A 20,524-nucleotide genomic window follows, 5' to 3' on the forward strand; every position below is an offset into this window, starting at 1 on the left:
AAATTACAGTTAACACTTTCACCCAGCCTGCAAGGATGCGATCATTCTGTGACACAGCATATACGTCACAGGTCGAATTGACACCGACTTTCGTGACGCATACGCTGTGTCACAGGTCGGGAAAGGTTAAGAGGAAATAACTGAGTTTTTGAACCTAAGAAAAGTCTCTGCTCAATCCAGTGTGTTTAATTGGATAAAGCTCTACTTTTTTCTAGTTTATTAAATAAAAACACAATCTAAAACATTAATGTCCTAAAGTCTGAAATTAATTCTGTATAACACTTAATCCGACTAACCAATGTATAATAAAATGGTCACTGTCGTCATTTTAACAAACATTGAGTCAATCAATAATTACCCTCAATCTTCTCATGGGATGGTGGTCACCTACCCAATCCCTCGAACTAGGGGCACCCATGTCCCCCAGATTACCCTGAATGGTGGAGATACTGGATCTTGTACTTGGCTATGCTCTCTTAGGGTACCGTCTCACAGTGGCACTTTGGTCGCTACGACGGCACGATCTGTGACGTTCCAGCGCTATACTTACGATCTCGCTACTGCGATTTAGGACCCCGCTGAGAATTGTACATCGTAGCAGATCGTTTGAAACTTTCTTTTGTCGTCAAGTGTCCCGCTGTGGCAGCATGATCGCATCGTGTAACAAAGGTGTGCACGATATTGTATACGATGTAATGGGTGGAGGAGCTTGATACGTAGGAGCGCATAATTCTCCACCTCCTGTGTGCTGATTGGGCGGTACAATACTGTGCGCTCATTCGACAGACGTGGTACTATTGTTCCCGGCCGATAAAACTGCAGCTCTCGAGTGCTGTATTCTTTTCTCTCCAACCAATGCGCGCACAGTAACCAATGGCCAATCAGCACATTACAGGTGTAGTTAGCTAGCAGCACAACATGCCCCTCGGGAACAACATCATGCATAGATTATGCAAAATGTGCTCTGAATTGTGAGAGCACCTCCTGTGTGACATGCCCGTACGACTGTCCTGTACGACTTCTACATCGCAAATACTTCATGAAATTATTGCTCCAGTGCCGTGCATTGCGAAGTGTGACCGCAGTCTACGACGCTGGAGCGATAATGGAGCGACGCTGGAGCATCACGGATCGTGCCGTCGTAGCGACCAAAGTGCCACTGTGAGACGGTACCCTACTCTTATCTGTACCCTTCCCCACCCAGGGAGGTGTGAGGCCAAAGTGTATAGGCAAACACTAACCAGACACACAGGGATAAACAGAAAGGGATAAAAGAAAACTACAGTCATACTAATACACTCACAAAACAACAGACTGGGAAACAGGGGAGGAATAAGAAGGATAAACCAAATGGGAGAAGATAAGGATAAACACGCAAACCAACTCCGCAGAGCTATCTGCTGAAAAACTCTCCAACCTCCTATTCCAAACACTGAACACTCTTCTTCAAGTGGTAATAAGTGAAGAAAAGGGCTTCTACCTGCTGAGAGTAACAAACTCAGAACAGCCGATACATCCCAAGAAAGAGAACTTCAGCAGTCCAGCTAAGCAGTTTCACCCTTGTAGCACCAAGACATAAAAATCCAGAACTGCTAATAGGACAGTGAAGGCGTTGTAACAAAGCAGCTGTATGCGCCACCGGACGCTGCGATCGTCTGACCCCACTCTGTTGCAGTACCTCAGTGACAAATCTTCTCTCTAAAGACAAAAAGGACTGCCAACACACTCAAATTACAGCTACAAAATAAAATCTATGGAGAATGGAGGAAAGAGCAGAGGGAAAATCAGAGAGTGAGAGCGAGGCAGATGCACACAAAAAAGATGTTGCTGTTCTCTATTCACCTCAACATTGTATTCACAGCTACACTGCTCAATACTGATGTATAATGTTCTCCATGCTGATGTGCTTTTGAACATGCCCTACATATGGATAGAAGATGAAAAATTTATATATCTATTAGCAGCCAGCTGTCACTCACTGGCTCAGAGACCACTGAGAATTAGAGACATAGCCAGCAGAGGGAAAAGTTCCAGAATCAAAGCCATATAAAGGCCCCTTATCTGTCATGAGCCCACACATGGCGTCTCTGAAGTTACCTGAATCTACAGCTGCTCTTTAATATTCCACTGTATACAGTTTAGAGCAAGTTCGTATAACATTTATCTGCAACATTGTTGTAGGACAGCATGTCACATTTCACTAAGATTTAATTCCACATTATCTAAAGAGACACAGTATCTACTTTAGTATTAGAGAAGTTTTTTACTCACACTAATAAACATATCGTATCACAGCTGCCTATAATTTAAGAGGGAGTTAGTAAATATATTGCTAATAGCACATCTCTTGTTGCTACAATTTTATAAGCATTCATGGAAATCTCTTATTTGGCTTTCTTTAATCTAGGAGATTATGTTCACCCAAATATTAGTAAGAATGGACCACGCTACTTCAAGGTAATCTGTTATCAGGATTTCACCCCCTAAACTATTTATATTGCCATGTAGTTCCTTCAAAGACAAGTCCAGCAATACCTTTATATTGCCATTCTGTTGTTCCTTGACCGAGAAATCAGCTTTCAATTTTATATGCAAATTAGGCGGAAGAGCTCTGGTAGATCTGAAGCCTGTGTCACTCCAGCTCTATTCCCTGCCCAGTGCTGCCTCTTCTTGCTTGACTGACAGGCTGTATGCTGTGTGACTTTAAACAAACGTGTTATCAGTCAAGTAGAAGGAAGCATTGCATTGGAAATAGAGCTGGAGTGACAGAGGCTTCAGATCTACCATACCTCTTCAGCCTCATTTGCATATCAATTCAAATGCCGATTTCTCAGTAACCGAGGAGCAGACTGACCATGTAAAGGTATTTCTGGACTTGTCTATGTGAGAGCTATATGTACATATAAATAGTTTGGGGATTGAAATCCTACTGACAGGTTCCCTTTAGTACTACATTTCAAGTGTTACCTCTTGCTGACAGCAGGGAAGGAAGATATGTATGTACAGTATATACAGAGGAATTACTTTAAGGGATATCCTATTTAAAGACATTTTTCATCAAGATATGTTTTAAGTCCATAATCAATGAGGTCTGACAACTGGGGACCCCACCATTGATGAGCGAATGTGTGACCACCGTTCTAAACTTTTTTGGGACTGGTGGGGAAAGCAGTTCCTTTAATTCCATGGAAGTGAATGTAGCGAGTTTACGCAAATCTGCATCTAAATCCCCATGGGAGAAACACAGACTTTGCAGTGGATTTCCAGCAGGGTAAAATGATGTCCCTTGTTAATCTCCACCAATAAGTAGGGAAAACGGCCTTGTTGACTGGAACATTTTCTTGATATTTCTAGTGATTGCCATTCTAATTCTATATATTTTATGCTACGAGCAACATTTTAACAAAACTTCCCCACGGCCGCTCTATCCCACTGCGGCAATAAAACTCTTTAAATTTGCAGCATTTTCATATCTGTAATCAATGTCAGCAGTTTAGCAGCTTAAAACACACATCACGTAGTAACCCTGAAACCCTCCAAAGACCGGAATGTAACAACTAGGAAAAAAAACAACTAGAAGCAGTGTTTTGCATGTTTCCATTATTTGTACCTAATTTCTGATATTAATAGCTGAGGTGCAGGCCGGTGATTATTGTTCTGTGCGGGCGTTTGGTGAATTTATTTTGAGCCTGGAAAACAACGAAGTACAGTATGCTGCTCCTTGTTATTCAAATGAGAAAGGAGAAAACATTCCGGACTCCGTTCCCATTTCATAATTTATTCCTGAAGTGATAAGAATAACAAAATAAATAAATCATTTCATTTATCCAAGTCAGAATCGCTGCTCTTTCTGCAAGACTGCAAGTGACAAGTGTTCTTGGTAAGCCTTTCATTAGTAATGTTATGAAATACAAATGTATCTTTATAATTTAGAAGTGAATGGAGGGGAGGTCATGCAGACAGACAACCACTTCATTCATACCGGGAACTTAGGGATATACCTTGTTAGGATCAGATGCTGGATCAGATGCTCTTAGTTGCTGGACCCCTGAGATCATACATTTTACACCTATTTTGTGGACTACTAATAAATGTTCTGCATAGGACAGCCACGTAATTACTTAAAGGGCTTGTCCATTTTTCGGGAAACCTCTTCGGAATTCCCCCCTTCTAGTAAAATAATAAGGCCGGGGTCACACTTGAGAGTGTGATGAGAGAATCTCGCATCAATACCTGGCACTGCCGCCGGCACTCGGGACTGGAGCGTTCAGCTGCATAGAAATACATGCAGCCACAAACTCCGGTCCCGAGTGCCGGCGGCAGTGCCAGGTATTGATGCAAGAGACTCGCGCTAGTTTCTCGCATCACACTTGCAAGTGTGATCCCGGCCTAACACTTATTCTCACCTCCAGTGCAGATGCCTTCCCAGCAGTGTTGTTACTGCCTCTCCAAGGGTCCATATGACATTTTTATGTCACGCAATCTCTGCGGCCATTCAGCGTTAGCTTGTCTCTTCCCTCTTATCAACATAATTGAAATCCAGATGAAGTGAGAGCTGTTGCTGCTCTCTCACTTTCTCCAGATGTATTGTTTTGTCCAAATAATGGAAGAGTGAAGTCAGCGCTAATTGGCCACAGGGATTGTGTGACATAAAAATGTCCAACCATCCCAAGGAAAGTCAGTACCAACACTGCTGGAACGGCGCCAACACCGGAGATGAGTATAAGTGTTATTAATTTATTGGGGGAAACATAGGGATTCAGAAAGATTTGTTTGAGTAGTGAACAACCCCTTAAATGACAAAGGGCACATTTACACGTGCCGAACTTGGCCGTTAAACAATTGCCAACCAGTAGGCTAATGGCATGCTGATAAATGTTGTATGCACATGGACTAATTGTTATTTTGATCTTTTTTTCTGCAGAAAGCATCATATTGTCTGCAGCACATCACATTTTCATATAGGATGATTTGCTACAGGGAACAATGATTTTTAAGCAGGCTTAAAAATCATCCCACCCAACAAATTAAAGTTTTGGTCATTTGATGGGTGACTATCTGCCTGTTTAGATAGGCCGTGATCGTGAAATGGTTTACCTAGGAATGCTCATTTCTTGATGGGCCTTAAAAGTAAGTAATCACTGAAGCAGAGTATGTATGACAGCCAGGTTCTTCTCTTGCTCTAGTTAGTGCAGCTCTCCTTACAGACTGCACAGTTCTCCGGTCCATACAATACCTGCTGATGGAAGAGCTTGTGACCAGACTCATCCCCTGCCTCTTCCAATAGAAAAGTAGCTTTCCCATTTGACATATTTTTCTGTTGGTGGCAGCAGATGGACCGATCCGGTCACATGCTCCTCCACCAGCAGCCATTGTATGGACAGGAGATTTGGGCAATCTATGAGGAAGACTGCACTAAGAAGAGGAGGAGAACCGGTCATACCTAAATAAATAGTAAGTGCCACAAAATGATGTCCACAACACATATGATAAAATAAAGATAATAGACAATGTAATGCAGCGGCTGTAGGATGCAAGCAGTACAAAACCTTTGCTTAAACCCATTTGCAAAAATAATTTGTAGCCCCCATTGCATGCATTTAAGAAAGAAAAAGAATTGTCACCAAAGGTGTACAACCCATTTAAGTGTCGATTTCCACAGTGTTTTGATGAGTTTTTACCTTCAATTTAATCTTAATAACTTAAGTCTTACTCTTAAGTCTTAAATCATTTTTGACACTTATGTAGTTTTTTTTTTACTCCTTATGGCTTTCTTCCGACAATTTTTACTATAGACTGCTCTAAAGAATTTAATATTTAATAAAAACAGACCGAAAAACAAGCATGTTAAATGCTACAAAGTAAAACCACCAATAAAAACACTTGTAAAAAGAAAACCACTGAAATACGTATAGGACTGCTCTTCATTATTACACGGCCCGATTTTATTCGCTTTTGATCCGTTTGACCATTTTTACTATCAGTTTGGCATCTGGTTTTTTTACACGCAAACTAAAAAAAATTCAATTGCAAATGTAAAATTATGGCACTGGGATCACACATGGATGGATTCATTTTTCTCAGAGACCAATTGATTTGGATGGATGAGATTCAAAAAGAACAAATCAATGTTGTTTTTTTAACTTTCTTTTGAGGACACTCGGTCTACAAAAAACAGACATTGGAGCAGATTTGTAGAAGACAATGGGAAAAAAACATTGATCAAGTAAGTGAAAAATGGACGTCTGAAGGAGACCCATGAGGTTTGGTGCACTGCTAATTAACAGCATCTCTAGGACATGCCATTGATCTGTTACGATCCAACCTCTGAGATCCAGACTGACTCCTAGAATGAATGTATCAGTAAAGGCCACCGAAGTGCACCATCTCAGCATCCCGAGACAGTCTTAACTGTTTTGAACACATGGCTGGTTCAATATATGCCACTGCAAGAGCAGGTGCAGACGACTGTAGATTCTCTCATCCGAGAGAATAGGATCAATTTTTCTTACGACCTTCTGATAAAACTGATCAGAGTTTGATCAGCATGTGATCGTAGCGTGTTATGATTCTCTCAGATGCAAAGAAGATACAGGAAAAAAAATCTCCATCTTGTCCATTTTGCTAGTCCATGGAAATTGTACGTCACTCAAATGCCATCTAACAGCTGTCAATTCGTTTCCATGGGCTCATTGACTTGCATTGTCGAGTGCAATTGGAATATCATATCAAACTCGGGCAAGCAGCAATTTTTTTTCTCAGACCGGCTTGAAATATGCACAGTCACATAGTATGAAACTGGTATGGGTGCAATCCAATGTCTTGCACACTCAGACCAAAAATATGCTCGTCTGCACCTGCCTTAAGTGTACATAGAGGATAAATTAGGAAAAATGGCTATACTTTATTGTGAAAAGTCTTTAGAAAAAATTGCTCATGTATTTTAGATGTAGCTTCTCGTATAGCGAATCTGTCAGGTCACACTAGGCCATGCTACAAACACTTTACTCAGCCCAATTTTCACAAAGTTGGCAAAAGTGGTGTAAAAATGCAAAAAGTCCCCAAATTTTTGCACAAATACATGTTGCACAAAAACGTGCACCTTTTAGCACCAGTTTTCTGATCTAAAGTGCTTTATAAATTCCCCTGTTTATTTTTATTTGTATAGTTTCATGCCAGAAACCATGTGGGTGAGTTAGACCGGATCATGACCCTATGTGACTTTTTATTGTTTATGAGACGCAGCTGTGAACATTTTGTAGTGGCTGTGCATCGTTGCCATTTCTGGGAATGTTTAAGCTTCACTCCGATCTTCCCCCGAATGCCCACTTTTAGGTGGGGTTTACGTAAACTCCACCACTATTGGCCAAGGTGTCGTAGGAAATCTAGGCTGTACCTATGTAAACTATGGCTGTACCCGCCATTGTAGCTTAGTCCTATTGAAGTGGATGTTCAAAAAGTACTGAGCTGGGCCGGGCAAACAATACTGAGGCTGGAAGGAGCACTCGATTGAGCACTGCAGCCCCTCAATCAGCTGATCAGTGAGGGTGAGGGTTTTTGAAAATTAGTTCTTTGCCCCAATATTTACGTGCATTGATTACATTTTACTTACGGTAAGCTTTCCCTCTTATTCTGCATTAGTACAAAAACATCTAAAAGCAACTACTTGTTATTTGTATTAACACATTTTATTCTGCAGATCATTCTGTTGTTTCCTGATTACAATGCAATCAAGCATTACAACATTTTACACCAGGGATTGCTGAGCAGCAGAGAATAGAAGCACCGTCTCTAGCGGTTGAGGCATTTAAATGAAAAATGGATTTATTAGGTAGGAACATTGTGTGTGAGCTGCTACCTTTTACCTCTGGGAAAGCTGGCGTGATTTAGACTCCGCTTAAATGAAATGTGTAATGAGTTTTGTAGTTTCATTTCATCCATAATTAGACAGAGATCCCGATGAAGAAGGCTGTTCTATGGCATTTAATGCTCACGCAGGATCCCGGGTCCGCCTGACTCGGAGCACTTGGGTAACTTTTGCTGGTGGCATTTACTATTCTTCACACCTGTTCGCTATGAGTTAACTACTGGATTGTTTTTTAGAAGATCCAAAGGAGCTTTTCTTGTGGATGAAGCGTAGCTCACATGTCATGCAGATTGACAGTATCTCCCCCAGTCGCCTCTCTCCCCTGGGTCAGAAGCTGCGGGCACATGGCTCATGTCAACGGTGACAGGTTCTGCTTGTATCTATCCCTCCTTCACTACAAATTCTGCTTTTCTTATCAACTGCCAAAAGATCAGCTCCAGGAAGCTAGGGAAAGCCACTCTTCCTTTATATACCACACAGAACCATGTGCGTACACTACAGTCACCTTTTATTATTTGATAATCTTTAAAACAGTAGGGTGTAAAACATTGCCAAAATTCATTGAAATGTGCAGACTGGTGCTATTCTACATTTTGAAAGAATGTCGCCTATTTAACACATAGATAGGTCACGTCCATCAGAATGCAAATAGCTTTTAAGAGCCTTTTTATTTGAAGGTCCCAATAATGCACCCAATTTGACATCCATTTGCCCAATAATAGCACGTGGAAAGGGGTTACTTTATGACTGATCTGCCACTTCATCATCCATTCAGCATTATTGAGTTTTTTCTTCCAGCTTCTTCCTTTCTGAGATATTTTAGAATTTTCACTGCCAAAATTAATAATCAATAAAATGCTGATCAAACACTATTAGGCCTCATTCACACGTCCATCAAAAAACTGTACCGGCGTCATTGGTGTTTTTGATCAGTATGCCATCCATGTGTCCTTTACACCTTTAGTGTCATCAATGTTTTTCATGGATGGATGAATAAATGACAAAGCTTCTTCTCTTATTTGCAATATCAAATACGGACAGCACACAGATGGCACTCAGATGCATACGTATTTTTTCACAGACACATAGACTTGTATTGGGTCTTTTCATCCATGATACTGGAGAAAAATGGACATGTCTGTGAAATTTGCTTGGACACACCATCTGTGAAAAATCGCAGTTATATGAATAGTATCAACGGTTTTAATGGGTATATGTTCTATCCATGAAAAAAATGGATAGATCACATATGGGTGCCATGGAAGAATGCCTAATTGAGGTCTTAAGGTAGTCAAATTCAGATGTCCAGCTTTACTTAGTTTGCAAATTTTGTTAAGAATTTCAATTTCGGACAGTTAATTTGTTACCATAACATGCTTTCACAGGCTTCAACTTATATGACAACCACAGGGTGACCGCACATTGGCACAAAGGCCCCAATTCAATCATTTTGTATGCCAAGCTTGATGAACAATGGGCTGGAATAAAATTGGCCAAACCCATTCTGCAACTTTCAGTTGATGTGTACCAAGCAAGAAATGTGCTCGAGTCAGGGAGTTTTGTGGCATAAACTAGGATGAATTTGTCGTACCCTCGGCTTCCTCCTTCCCCACACATAGCTACACATACTTTTCATAAAGTGAATGAATCTTCCAGGACTGGCATTAAAATGGCAAAATTCACAACATTTTGTGACTTTGCAAACAGTTTTACGTGAGAATTCTGGTGAAAGCGTATTTTATTCGAAAACATCTCCCAGCAAAGTTTTGCAAAATTTTGCTTTTTAACAAACTGGTCATCTCATCCCCTATATCTTTTGATATGTTGAAGCAAGAGAACAGGTAAGCAAGGACCCATCTGTATATTTCAAACTTTCATCTATTATGTAATTCACCAGTAGGATCCCAGTTAGAAAAGTTGAGAAATACAGAGCAGTCACAACAAGCAATCCCAAGTTTTAGGAAACCCAAGTTTTAAAAGAACCATACCCAAAGCTCTCCATCCAGTTGAAGATGAAGCATCATGACAAAGGAAGTTCAAGCAAGGGACAGGTGTATGTTCCTTCTATCAGGGGAAATTGTGTACCAATCTGCCTACATTATCAATGTTTGCCATAGAAATAATACTGAAAAAATGTGTTCAGGTTCTGTTACAATTCCATTGAAGCTTACCCGCAGGAAACTTAGGTTGCGCCCATGCTCAATGCTGGTGATCTCCAGGTTCCCCATGACCACTTCACAGTTCTCATAATACTTGCGAAGTGACTTGTACTGTTGGTCCAGATCAGATAGAGAGCTCAGTTTGTTCTCTGTTCCTGCACACACTGCAAGGAAAAAGAAAAGGTAACATAAATTGGTATATCATTTAATTTAGCATTCAATATTAAAATATTTGTTAAAATCTCATCCTCAGGAACTAGACGGTTCCCCAGTAGGTACAATCATGACACTCTAAAGGTCGTAGGCATTGCTATGTAGAATAGATTTCTGCATAGAGATCTATATATGCCTTACTCATGGATTATTTTCAGGGGATATAAATAAAGAATAGTGCATTAATCAATCATTTTACTGGTATATGTTCAGCATTTATCTGTGCTTAGTCTACATAGGAGGTCTAGACTATTGTGTTGACATATATCAAGATGCTGCAGTGCCCAAAGTCTGCTCTTTACTCGATTGCATCATCTGTTATTTTCCATCAGTGTCAGGACCGATTTATCTTTATCTGCAGCGATAACATGGCTTTGTTAATCCTGCTCCACTTGTGAGTAGAGGAAATGTTCCATTGACCCAGACACATGCTGCCAAGCCCAGAACAGTAGACTGGCTAATGTTATTCCTTGTTCGCTCCCTAAGGGAAAACTTCAAACAATCCTACCATAAGTCTTATTCCTAGTAAGAACTGTGCCCTGGGTCAAAGTGATTAACCTTTTTAGTGCTGCAAAGATCATCAGGATGTCACACATAATTGGGAAGTGGAAAAAAGCCAACCACATTTTGGTCTTTGCAAATCCTTCATCATGGTGTGCCAATAACTAGAGGTCAAGAAGTCATAAGACATTTCCTCTTCATGATACATTATCATCTTGTAATTGTCTCACCATATTCAATATGTATCAGTCATTTTTACTGACCTACTGTTATATTTAACAGCATGGCCATTATTATCGGTCACAGATGAAGGCTAAATGAGGAATACAACATCCTTGACCTACTAAAGATATGTCTATAGTTTTTTCAAGGGGTTGACTCAAAACATAGATTGGTGGCATATACTAGTAATGAGCCACCAATGTTCGATCAGTGGAGGCACAATTGATCTAGTGTTACTGGTGTAACTAGTGCTAGAGGTGTGTGTTGGCTGTGGTCTGCTTTTATCCAAGTAGCTGCCCGGTTGACAATTGACTACAATGGCCTGACCATCCAATCTCCCAAAACAATGGTGAAGAGTAGACTGGATGGAAAGTGGCGCAGCACTTTTTTTTTTTACTTTCCAACATACCGTACTTAAGGGCACAATAAAGTTTGCTGTCTCTACTTTTCCATCTCAGCATATGTTTCAGGATATTTTTATATAAAAAAAAGTTTGGTGCTCTCTAGGAACAGAAGTTGGATCCATAGTGATCACCTATGAGGCCACTGTTCACAATATGTCATGTCACAGTGAGAAAGCAACATAAGCCACCATAAATAAAAGAAGTTACAGAAGCAGTCGTATTTATCTCATAGTCCTGACAACTATTTTCTATATTGGTTGACAATATCATGGAGAAGAACATTGCTCACTTAAAAGTTATCATTCCCTGCTGTTTTGTTTGTTAGAGGACACAGGCCCAAAATGGCTACTTCAGACAGACTTGGCACAAGTCATTCTGCCTGGCAGATACCAGAAGAATGCCGTCCCTCACCCAATAACCTCATGTACAAGGATCTGGTCGTAAAATAGGGCCCAATGGATTGCTTCTATGGAAGAGTTGCTGACCAGAAAAGTGAACCAGGGCAATAGAAAGGTCAGGTAGCTGGATCAAAACCAAGAGGGCAGCAAAGGTACAAAATTATGAGGCATGAGAAACGTTTATAATAAACAGGTCAAGGTCAAAACAAGGAACACATGCACTAAACAAGAGCAAAGAAACAGAATTTAATCAGAGGAGCACAAAGCTATATCTGACAGCTTCCAGCAGTAAGCTGGAAGCTTAAGTTGGGTGTGGAGCTTTCAACTTGGTTGGAGCAAGGAGCTAATAACTCCAGATGAACAGGACACACACCCATACTGTCAGACTGAATGGCGCTGTAGGTCCCAGCCACCCTAACCTTAGCAGCTGGAGAGAGCTTATGGTTACAATATCTCTTCTATCACCAGTGCCGACCACAGAATGAATATGGTGGTGTCTGGTGACAGAAGCAGTCAGCAGACATACCAGTAGCAGGTCCTGGTGGAGATGTGACAACTGCCTATCAAAAAGGAAGAAGGAGGACAGGAAACCTTTACTGGATGGGTTGCACATATGGAAGCCTATCTTGCATTTATAATAAGATTTAATTCTACTGAGATAAATATTGTCATTGCTGAACATACATTATAGAAGTTCTTCTCCCAATATACTTGTCTTCGTATTTCCACACTGTTCTCCATATTACAGTCCATATTTGTTTGGCTCTTACTTTCCGTCTGATTTTTATTTATGTTTTTTTCACTCTCTTTATCAGGATCCTTAACTCCCTTATTAGAAATGGACCTGACAAGTAATTAAAGGAATTGATTTGCACACTTCAAATCTTGCCAAATAAGTGATGTGCCATCTGCGGCATCAGCTGTTCTTCCTTGAGGTCTCCCCACGCACCTGAACTTGTGTTTGTAAAGGGGGGAGCCCTCCAGCAGGTGACACGCCATGAGCACAGACATGGTACATTAGCAGCACACGCTCAACGCTCTGTACGGTAATCCCAAAGGCGTACAACGATTGCAGCCATCTTCCTCATCACTTGCCCTTGCCGCATTGAGCTCCTAACAGGATCATTTGTCTCCAAGTGACCTGAATGCACAGAAGTTTTATCATAGACAACTATCAGAGGTATTGTAGCCATGATTACATTTGTAAAAAAATTAAAGAATTGACCATTCCTCACACTGAATGTTTCATGCTTTAAGAATATACTGCATAGGTATGTACTTGAAATAAATACAAGTCCATTTAATAAGTAAGATACGGTAAGTACATGAGTACATTAACTATTAGAATGAAATAGAATTTTACTTGACTTTTAAAAAACATCTGTATTCTCCAGAACGCAGTTTTTTTTGTAATTAGCTTTGTGTGAGTGCAGCAAGATGGCAGCCTGCTGGCCACCATTTTGCTAAAAATGGCAACATGGGTGAAAAAATTTTTCCTTTCAAATTTCCAATTTTTTTTTCACCACTTAAATAAATTAAAAACTATGCATAGTTGGTATCTATGCACTTGTACTGACCTGCAGAATCATATTACCCTATCAGTTTTTTCATATAATGAACATGGTAAATAAATTAAAAGTAAACAGATTGTGAAATTGCACTTTATTTGCACTTTCAAGATGCTTAGAATTTATTTCTTGCTTTCCAGTGCATCGCATGATAAAATGAATGCTGTCATTCGAAAGTACAACTCGTCCCGCGAAAAGCAATCCCTCATATGACTATGGGGATGAAAAATAAAAAAGTTATGGCTCTTGGAAAAAGGGGAGGAAAAAACAAGAGTGCAAAAATGTAAAATCGCAAGGTGATAAAGGGGTTAAAAAAACTGTGTAAACGATTGAATAGCCTTTATTGGTAGATTTATATTAAAATTCAAGTTTGATTCCAATGTCTGAGCCGCATGAGTTGTTTCTACAAACGCTATTGCACAAAATGTGTTGTAATTTATTGTGTTTCCTAAGAATCAAGTATAACAACTATCCGTAGTTCACAATGGAGCAATCATATTCCTATCGTAGACTAATGGGTTTCAGAAGAATTATTACACTAATAGAAATCACTAGATGTGTATATTGATTAAAGAGAATCTGTCAGCAGAATTTTTGCTATAAAATCCGAGAGCAGTATAACATAGGGCAAGAAAGCCGGATTCCAGGGATTTATCCCTTCCTGGATTGCTCGGTGTAGTTTTCACTGAATACCTGTTTTGTCTAATGTATAGGTAGCAGGGCTAAGTCTTATGCTCTGTGTATAACCCTCCCCCCACACCACTGACTGGCAGCTTCCTGTGCACACTGTCCATAGTGAGCAAGCTGCCAATCAGTGGTGGGGGCGGGGTTACACGCATTAACCTGACTGCTGCTTGTGTGAGCTCTAGTCCGGCAGTGTTTGTCTCCTGCTGATAAAACACTGCTTGTATTGAAACTACAACACACAGCCTAATAAGTAACCCATCCCTGGAATGGGGATATCATGCCCTATATTATGCTACTCTCATATTAAATTGAAAAAAACTGCTGACAGATTCCCTTTAAGAACTGTGAACCCAAGGGACTCACCTCATTCTATCTCCAGTCTCTACAGTAGTATTTCAGATTAGCATAAAACTCTCCTTACTATCAATATAGCGCCGATGTGGAACACATATCCATGTACAGTATGTCATCTTGTGTGCTTGCAAATATCCTCAATGTATTTTACAGTTTATCATAAATTTTTTTTAGAGGAATTAAAGTGGTTGCCCCCTTTCCAAAAAGTTGTTCCTATTAGCTTGTTAGCAGTAAAAAAACAAACTGCTTTATTCACTCATCATCACAGATCCAACACTGAGTTTTCACCGCTGCTCCTGGTGAGCCAGGAGCCAGCAGCCAATCAATGAGCTCAATCTATATCGGCAGAGACGCTGAGCTCAGTTATTGTACTCACTGCTGCTGACGTGAAGACAACTATCGACAGCAGGAGCAACGGAGGAGAGTCATTGCCTGACCTGGGCAGGGCTAATAAAGTAGTTTTCTTTTTTTTATTACTAATTGATATTATAGGAAAAAGATTTCTGAAAGGGTTCAACCCCACCATTTATAATATTATGCTAATTTGCTGCCGACAATATAACCTCTTCGGGTAGAGTTATCCAGAATATGGGACAGGGAATCATTTTCTCTTCCAAAACACATGCCGGCTAGAGCTGTCACAAGTTAATTAGTCCGCACACTAATTGCCTACATCATTTTTGACGTTGCCTCAGGCCCTTGCAGAAGCTGGTAGCCTTCTGTTATCCAACATGGGAAATGTGGCATTACATGGACTGAACTCTACTCGGTGCAGCTGGCCAAGACCTGACGTTGTCCAGGACAGAAAAGTATGGTGACAAGGAGACAGCGAACTGAATAAATGCACCCCAATATCAGATACACTGAAGATTATACTATAATGGACATTGCCTTGTGTATAACATCAGAAGTTGGATCTAGGGAAAATAAACAAAAAAGGGAAATTGATTTTGATAACAAACTGGATCGGGTTTATTCTTTTGATTTTGCTTGACCATATGAGAATTAGCGTACAGCAATGTTATAAAGGGAATTTTCCACTTGTTACTTCCGAATATTGTAGACCTGCTACATCACAGAGGAGTTTCACAGAATCAGGTGGTAGGTGGTATCACATATTAGTTGAACTTGTTAATCTTTTTTACAGGCTGAAGGATGCAGACAATTTTCTCACATGCTACCTGCCTACATAGTGCATATGATAGTGTCGCCCTATGTAACAGCAACATATTCTGTAGCACTGTACAGCAATTGTCACTATTGATATGAGTCCATATCCCAAAAGGGCATAAGACCATCATTTTTACTCTCAGGTCTGCACAATTAGGCAATTTCCCAAAGAACCAATTAACGAACAGTACAAGTCTGGTTTTGAAGCATAGGAGGAAAATGGACCACTCAGAGAAAACCCTTATAAACAGAGGGAAAACGCATAAACCCCATACAAATGTTGCTAAGGGTTGGGTTTGAACCCAAAACCACAGTTCTAACTATTCACTAGGCCATGTAGGGAGCATGGTTGGCTGCTAAGTAAAGAAAGCTACTCCTGATTGACTATAATGCCTTAAAGAGTAACTAAACTTTTTTATGTTATTTAGCTATCCTCTAGGTATTGCAAAGTTAGGAATTCTTGTAATATGCTTGCCTTAATTTGCTTACTTCTCTTCTAAATGCAATGTTGCAGTGCTTTTTCATATGGCCAGTTCTTGCTCCTTAATAAATCCTTTCGACTGCTGCTCCACCAAGATACATACAAAATTACCAAACAGTCTGTGTACAGGTACAGGACTTTCCCTTGCTGAGACTTTCTGCTCTTCACTCCAGTACTCAGTGGGTAATTTTCCTACGCTGTAGCTCAAGTTAAAATCTTGTCTGAGCAGCAGATGAAAGGAGCCTCTAAAGAGGCATGTTTTAGCCATGCAAAATAGTGTTGTGCCATAGTGTTTGGGAGGGAAGGAAGCAAAATAAGATAATGAAGCATGTTATAAAATGCACAGAGGATCATTAAATACAAATCAAAAGTTTAGTTACTCTTTAAATACTAGTTGTGGTGCAAAGTACAACTGTGCAATGACTTTAATAGATATTTCTACACCATAGGTAGCAGTCATGCATTTAGTACTTACTTTTAGTAGTTTACATTTCTACTTGATTTTCATTGCATTTGTTCTACGGTTTTTACTACTGCCTATTCCAGCAACAGACGGGTTAAACATTTTCTATAGGCAATGTAAAATATTCTGCTGTATGCGCCAACTGAGAATTGTTTGACAATTCCTCATTTTCCTTTATTAAATCTAAGGCGATGAGGGGAGATTTCTGTTTCATTAATTCCCTCGTTAAATGCATTTTTTTTGTTTAGTGCTTTCAGCTGTGTAAGGCCCATTTATTATTGCTGCATGTTCAGAGTGTTTCACTTATTATATCATCAGATTAAACTATCCTAAATAATGAATGAGTCTAATTACTGGGAAGCTGTTAGACTGTAGAGCTGACTGCAGATCGGGTAATCCCAGGGATTACACAGCTACCCTGCATCAACGTCTGATTCAGACCCTCAGCATAGATCTCATAAAAATCAAATACTATTTTGGCATTTTAGATACGGGACACATTTATGAGATGCTAACATAAGATAATGAGGTGGCTCAGTGGGTAGCACTCTTTCTTTGCACAATTGGGGTCCTTGGTTCAAACCCCTCCAAGATCAGCATCTTCAAGGAGTTTGCATGTTCGTCCCTGTGTTTATGTGAGTTTCCTTCTGATATGGAATTTAGATTGTGAGCCCCAATGGGGACAGAGGTGACAATGTCTGTAAAGCGCTGCTGAATATCTGTACAGACACGGATAATTGTATAGCAAAAAACAATATACTTATGTATCCCACATCTCCTCCCTGCTGGCGGAGGGAAACTTGCTGTAAGTGTTGGCAGTGACATGACACGAGATAAATGTTTAGGTGCAGATTTTATTCAGAAAACTGCACATTTACATAAAAAAACAAATTGACTATATATGAATTAGCTATAAGTCTGAAGTCAAATAGGAGTAGATTGCTAGTAGTATTCTCCTGCTGACACCAACCCCAATCACATTATTGGCATGAATGCCAATTTACTTTTTCGATATGGGAACAGGAAAGCAGAACTGATAAAATAAATAGATTCATCCCATTACGGGCACAATGGAGGTGTGATTGGATTCCGTTTGAGTGGTGTTCCCCAACTTCAGTCCTCAAGAGCCACCAAAAGATCTGATTTTCAGGATTTCCTGGGCAATACTAAGGAAATCCTGAAAACATGATCTGTTGGTGGCTCTTGAGCATTGGAGTTGAGAAATACTGAGCTAGTGTGTCCTTAATTTTAATGTAACAAATAGCACAGCGCCAGGGGCGGACATACCATTGGTGCAACCTGTGCAGCCGGAATTGTGCCTTATGGTGAGCTACTGGACTGCAAAGGGTCCATATATCATTCTTGCCCAGGGGTCCCCTTGTGTCTGTGTCCGGCACTGCACAGGGCTTTTTTTTCACGCAAACATGAACTTGGAATAGAGCCTTCTAATAAAAGCTCAAATGCAAGTTTACAAATAATTAATTGGGTTATTCCCTTCTCCTTCAAACCATGTGCAAGGCCAGATGGCCACTTGGCCCAAACGTTGTTTCATCTTGAATTTTCAGTCGTCTGGAAGGTAACAGAGCCCCACGCAAATCTCTCTCTCTGTACTTTAGGAACAGTATAATATTATATAAAAGAGATCTTCACTTTTTACAAACTTCATGATTTTCTTTAACCATATCCTGATCCAGATTTTGTAAATAATCTATAATACTATAATAAAAAGGGGATAAAATAAATCCACAGCAAATAGTCCATATTATGAAGCACAGAATATATTTGGATGTTAGATTTTGGTCAAATCTGATATTGGTGAAGGTCACACAAAAAAATTGGGGCTCACACAGGCTGCAGTGTATGTCAAGTCTGGTATTAGATTGTGTTATTGACCTCACAGCACAACAGTAAATTCCCATCAATAGCCGTACGTGGAAAAGTTATTACTTAAGATTTTCTCATTTTGGCTTCTAGCAGTAAGCAAAATATCAAACACTAAAGTAAAAGTGACACACAACCCTTGTTCTGTGCTCTCTCCGAAGACTAGGTTCTTCTGCCCATACGTCTTGCACCCGCCTGCACAGTCCTGCCTTTTCTATCTCCTTGCATTTATCTGCTCATTTATATCCCTGATTTATGGAGGCACTCTATACATGACGACAGAATCATAAATTCTACAGGATGTCTGTGCATGGAAAATGAACCCTTTCCCTTACGGAGACACCAAGAGCACAACGGTATTAGAAAACTATCATTGCAATGGCGCAAGCTCTAGCAAGTAGGGCAAGAAAGGGTGTCACCAATACGGTAAGGTATAGCAGGAATTATTGGGGTCACCCTGGTGTAATGACAACGTGCCAACTCTATTACCTCTATAAAGCAGCACATAAGCTGTATTGCCATCATATTATAAAAAGATAGACTTTAAAAAGCCTATTCATCTGACCTTTCAAATCTCTGTCTTACGTTTTATTCTGAATAGTGATTTTTTTTTCGAGCTTTTTTCCATTCCATTGTGCAAAAATCCTATAAAAATGCACAGTATAAGGCAAATCATATCAAGTTTCCCTAATCTCATGCTTCTCGAATTATCGGCAGACATCAGCAAACCCAACTTCTCTCACGCTGGTAGAGGGAGGCAGGTTTGACAAAAGTTGTTATATCCTACTCATTCCTTTTCCAGGTATGCGACATAATGGTAGAGATTCACAAAACTAAGTGTACCAATAATCTAGGATAGTTTGAGCCCAAATTGTTGCATATGCTTTACATGATGTTGACTCTACGGTTTAGACACTATTTGTGCCTTGATCCACTGAGGACCTTGGCTTTAGCGGAAAGTGACTTAGCTTGGTTTGCAACCCTGTGTCTCTAGATTATTGAAAGGAATTTTCCTGCAAAGTAGATGTAAATATGCATCAAATGTATAAAAAGTGACTTATTTTACTTCAAAGACAAATAAATTAATCTACATTTTTAACTCTGACTTGGACTTCAACCAATCTCAAGTATTACTCAGTTCTGGTAGGTAAGACCACGCTACTAAAAGTTTTGAGATGCTAAGTTTAATATCTATCTAATCTGTCTATCTTTCTACCTTCAGTGTTGTGCAAAAGTTTGTAAACCTTTCAGAACTTTCCATATTTGTGCAAAAATTTGAGTTAAAACTACATCAGATTTTAAAACAAGCCTTAATAGTATATAAAGAAAAACAAATCAAACAAATGAGTAACAAATATTCAATTTTCTAATTTTTTAATAAAGAAAATGAAACAATATGATCCAATAGCATGTACGCTAGGGTCACACGAGAGTATTTTCTTCCATCAGAGAGAATCGAGATGATTATACTGATCCCACACTGATCAGAGTTCGATCCGAGTTTGATCACTCTGTGGTCAGATTCTCTCGGATGAGGAGAAGATGGGGAAAAAAAATTCTCCATCTTCTCCATTCATCTGAGTTGAGTCAGTCCGATGCTTTCCATGGACTCATTGTCGATCATGGCCAAAAGTGAAAATAAAGGTGCAGCACCATCAAAAGAATAATAGAATAATAGGATGCTAAGCCTCCCAGGCAAGATATTGCTTGAGAAAGGTCCTCATATGGACCAAAACATTGCTTTTATGGGTCTTATCTTTTTTTAGAATTTGCTGTATTGGTGTGCTCCCTCCATCTTTTTGATCAATCGATCTATTCTTTCTAACACACACTGTAGTTCTGAAAAGCTCGGAGATATGCTTTCCTTAGTCTATTCAAATTTTACTAGACCTTCTCAAGCTCTTCCTTAACATAATCTTCAAATTGACACTCTAGTGCGTGCACCTCAACAATAATTGGAAACTAAATTGTGAGCCCCACTATGGATCGTATATGATCTTTTGGTGATGTTTCACTAGATGTTTCACCACAAAGCGTCTGTTCACACAAACCAACCGGCCGCACAATATGACCTCTGATCGGTAACTTTGTAATGATCAGTGGTCGTTTGGAAGCTTGTTTACACAGGTAGACCAAAGTAAGGGATGCACACTGAG

The 20,524-nt window shown here is 39.8% G+C and overlaps 1 protein-coding gene across 2 annotated transcripts in view; it reads right to left on the reverse strand.

Moving 5' to 3' along the window:
• ERBB4 (erb-b2 receptor tyrosine kinase 4) overlaps window positions 1-20,524 on the reverse strand; it is a 1,241,858-nt gene that overhangs the window by 755,791 nt on the left and 465,543 nt on the right. For both annotated transcript variants that reach the window (XM_077272252.1, XM_077272251.1), the window contains exon 2: window positions 10,039-10,190. In XM_077272252.1, coding sequence (XP_077128367.1) covers window positions 10,039-10,190 — 152 coding nt within the window. The remainder of the gene's footprint in view (window positions 1-10,038; window positions 10,191-20,524) is intronic.

This window comes from Ranitomeya variabilis, chromosome 7 (assembly GCF_051348905.1).
Source record: "Ranitomeya variabilis isolate aRanVar5 chromosome 7, aRanVar5.hap1, whole genome shotgun sequence".
In the NCBI taxonomy this organism is placed as follows: Eukaryota; Metazoa; Chordata; class Amphibia; order Anura; family Dendrobatidae; genus Ranitomeya; species Ranitomeya variabilis.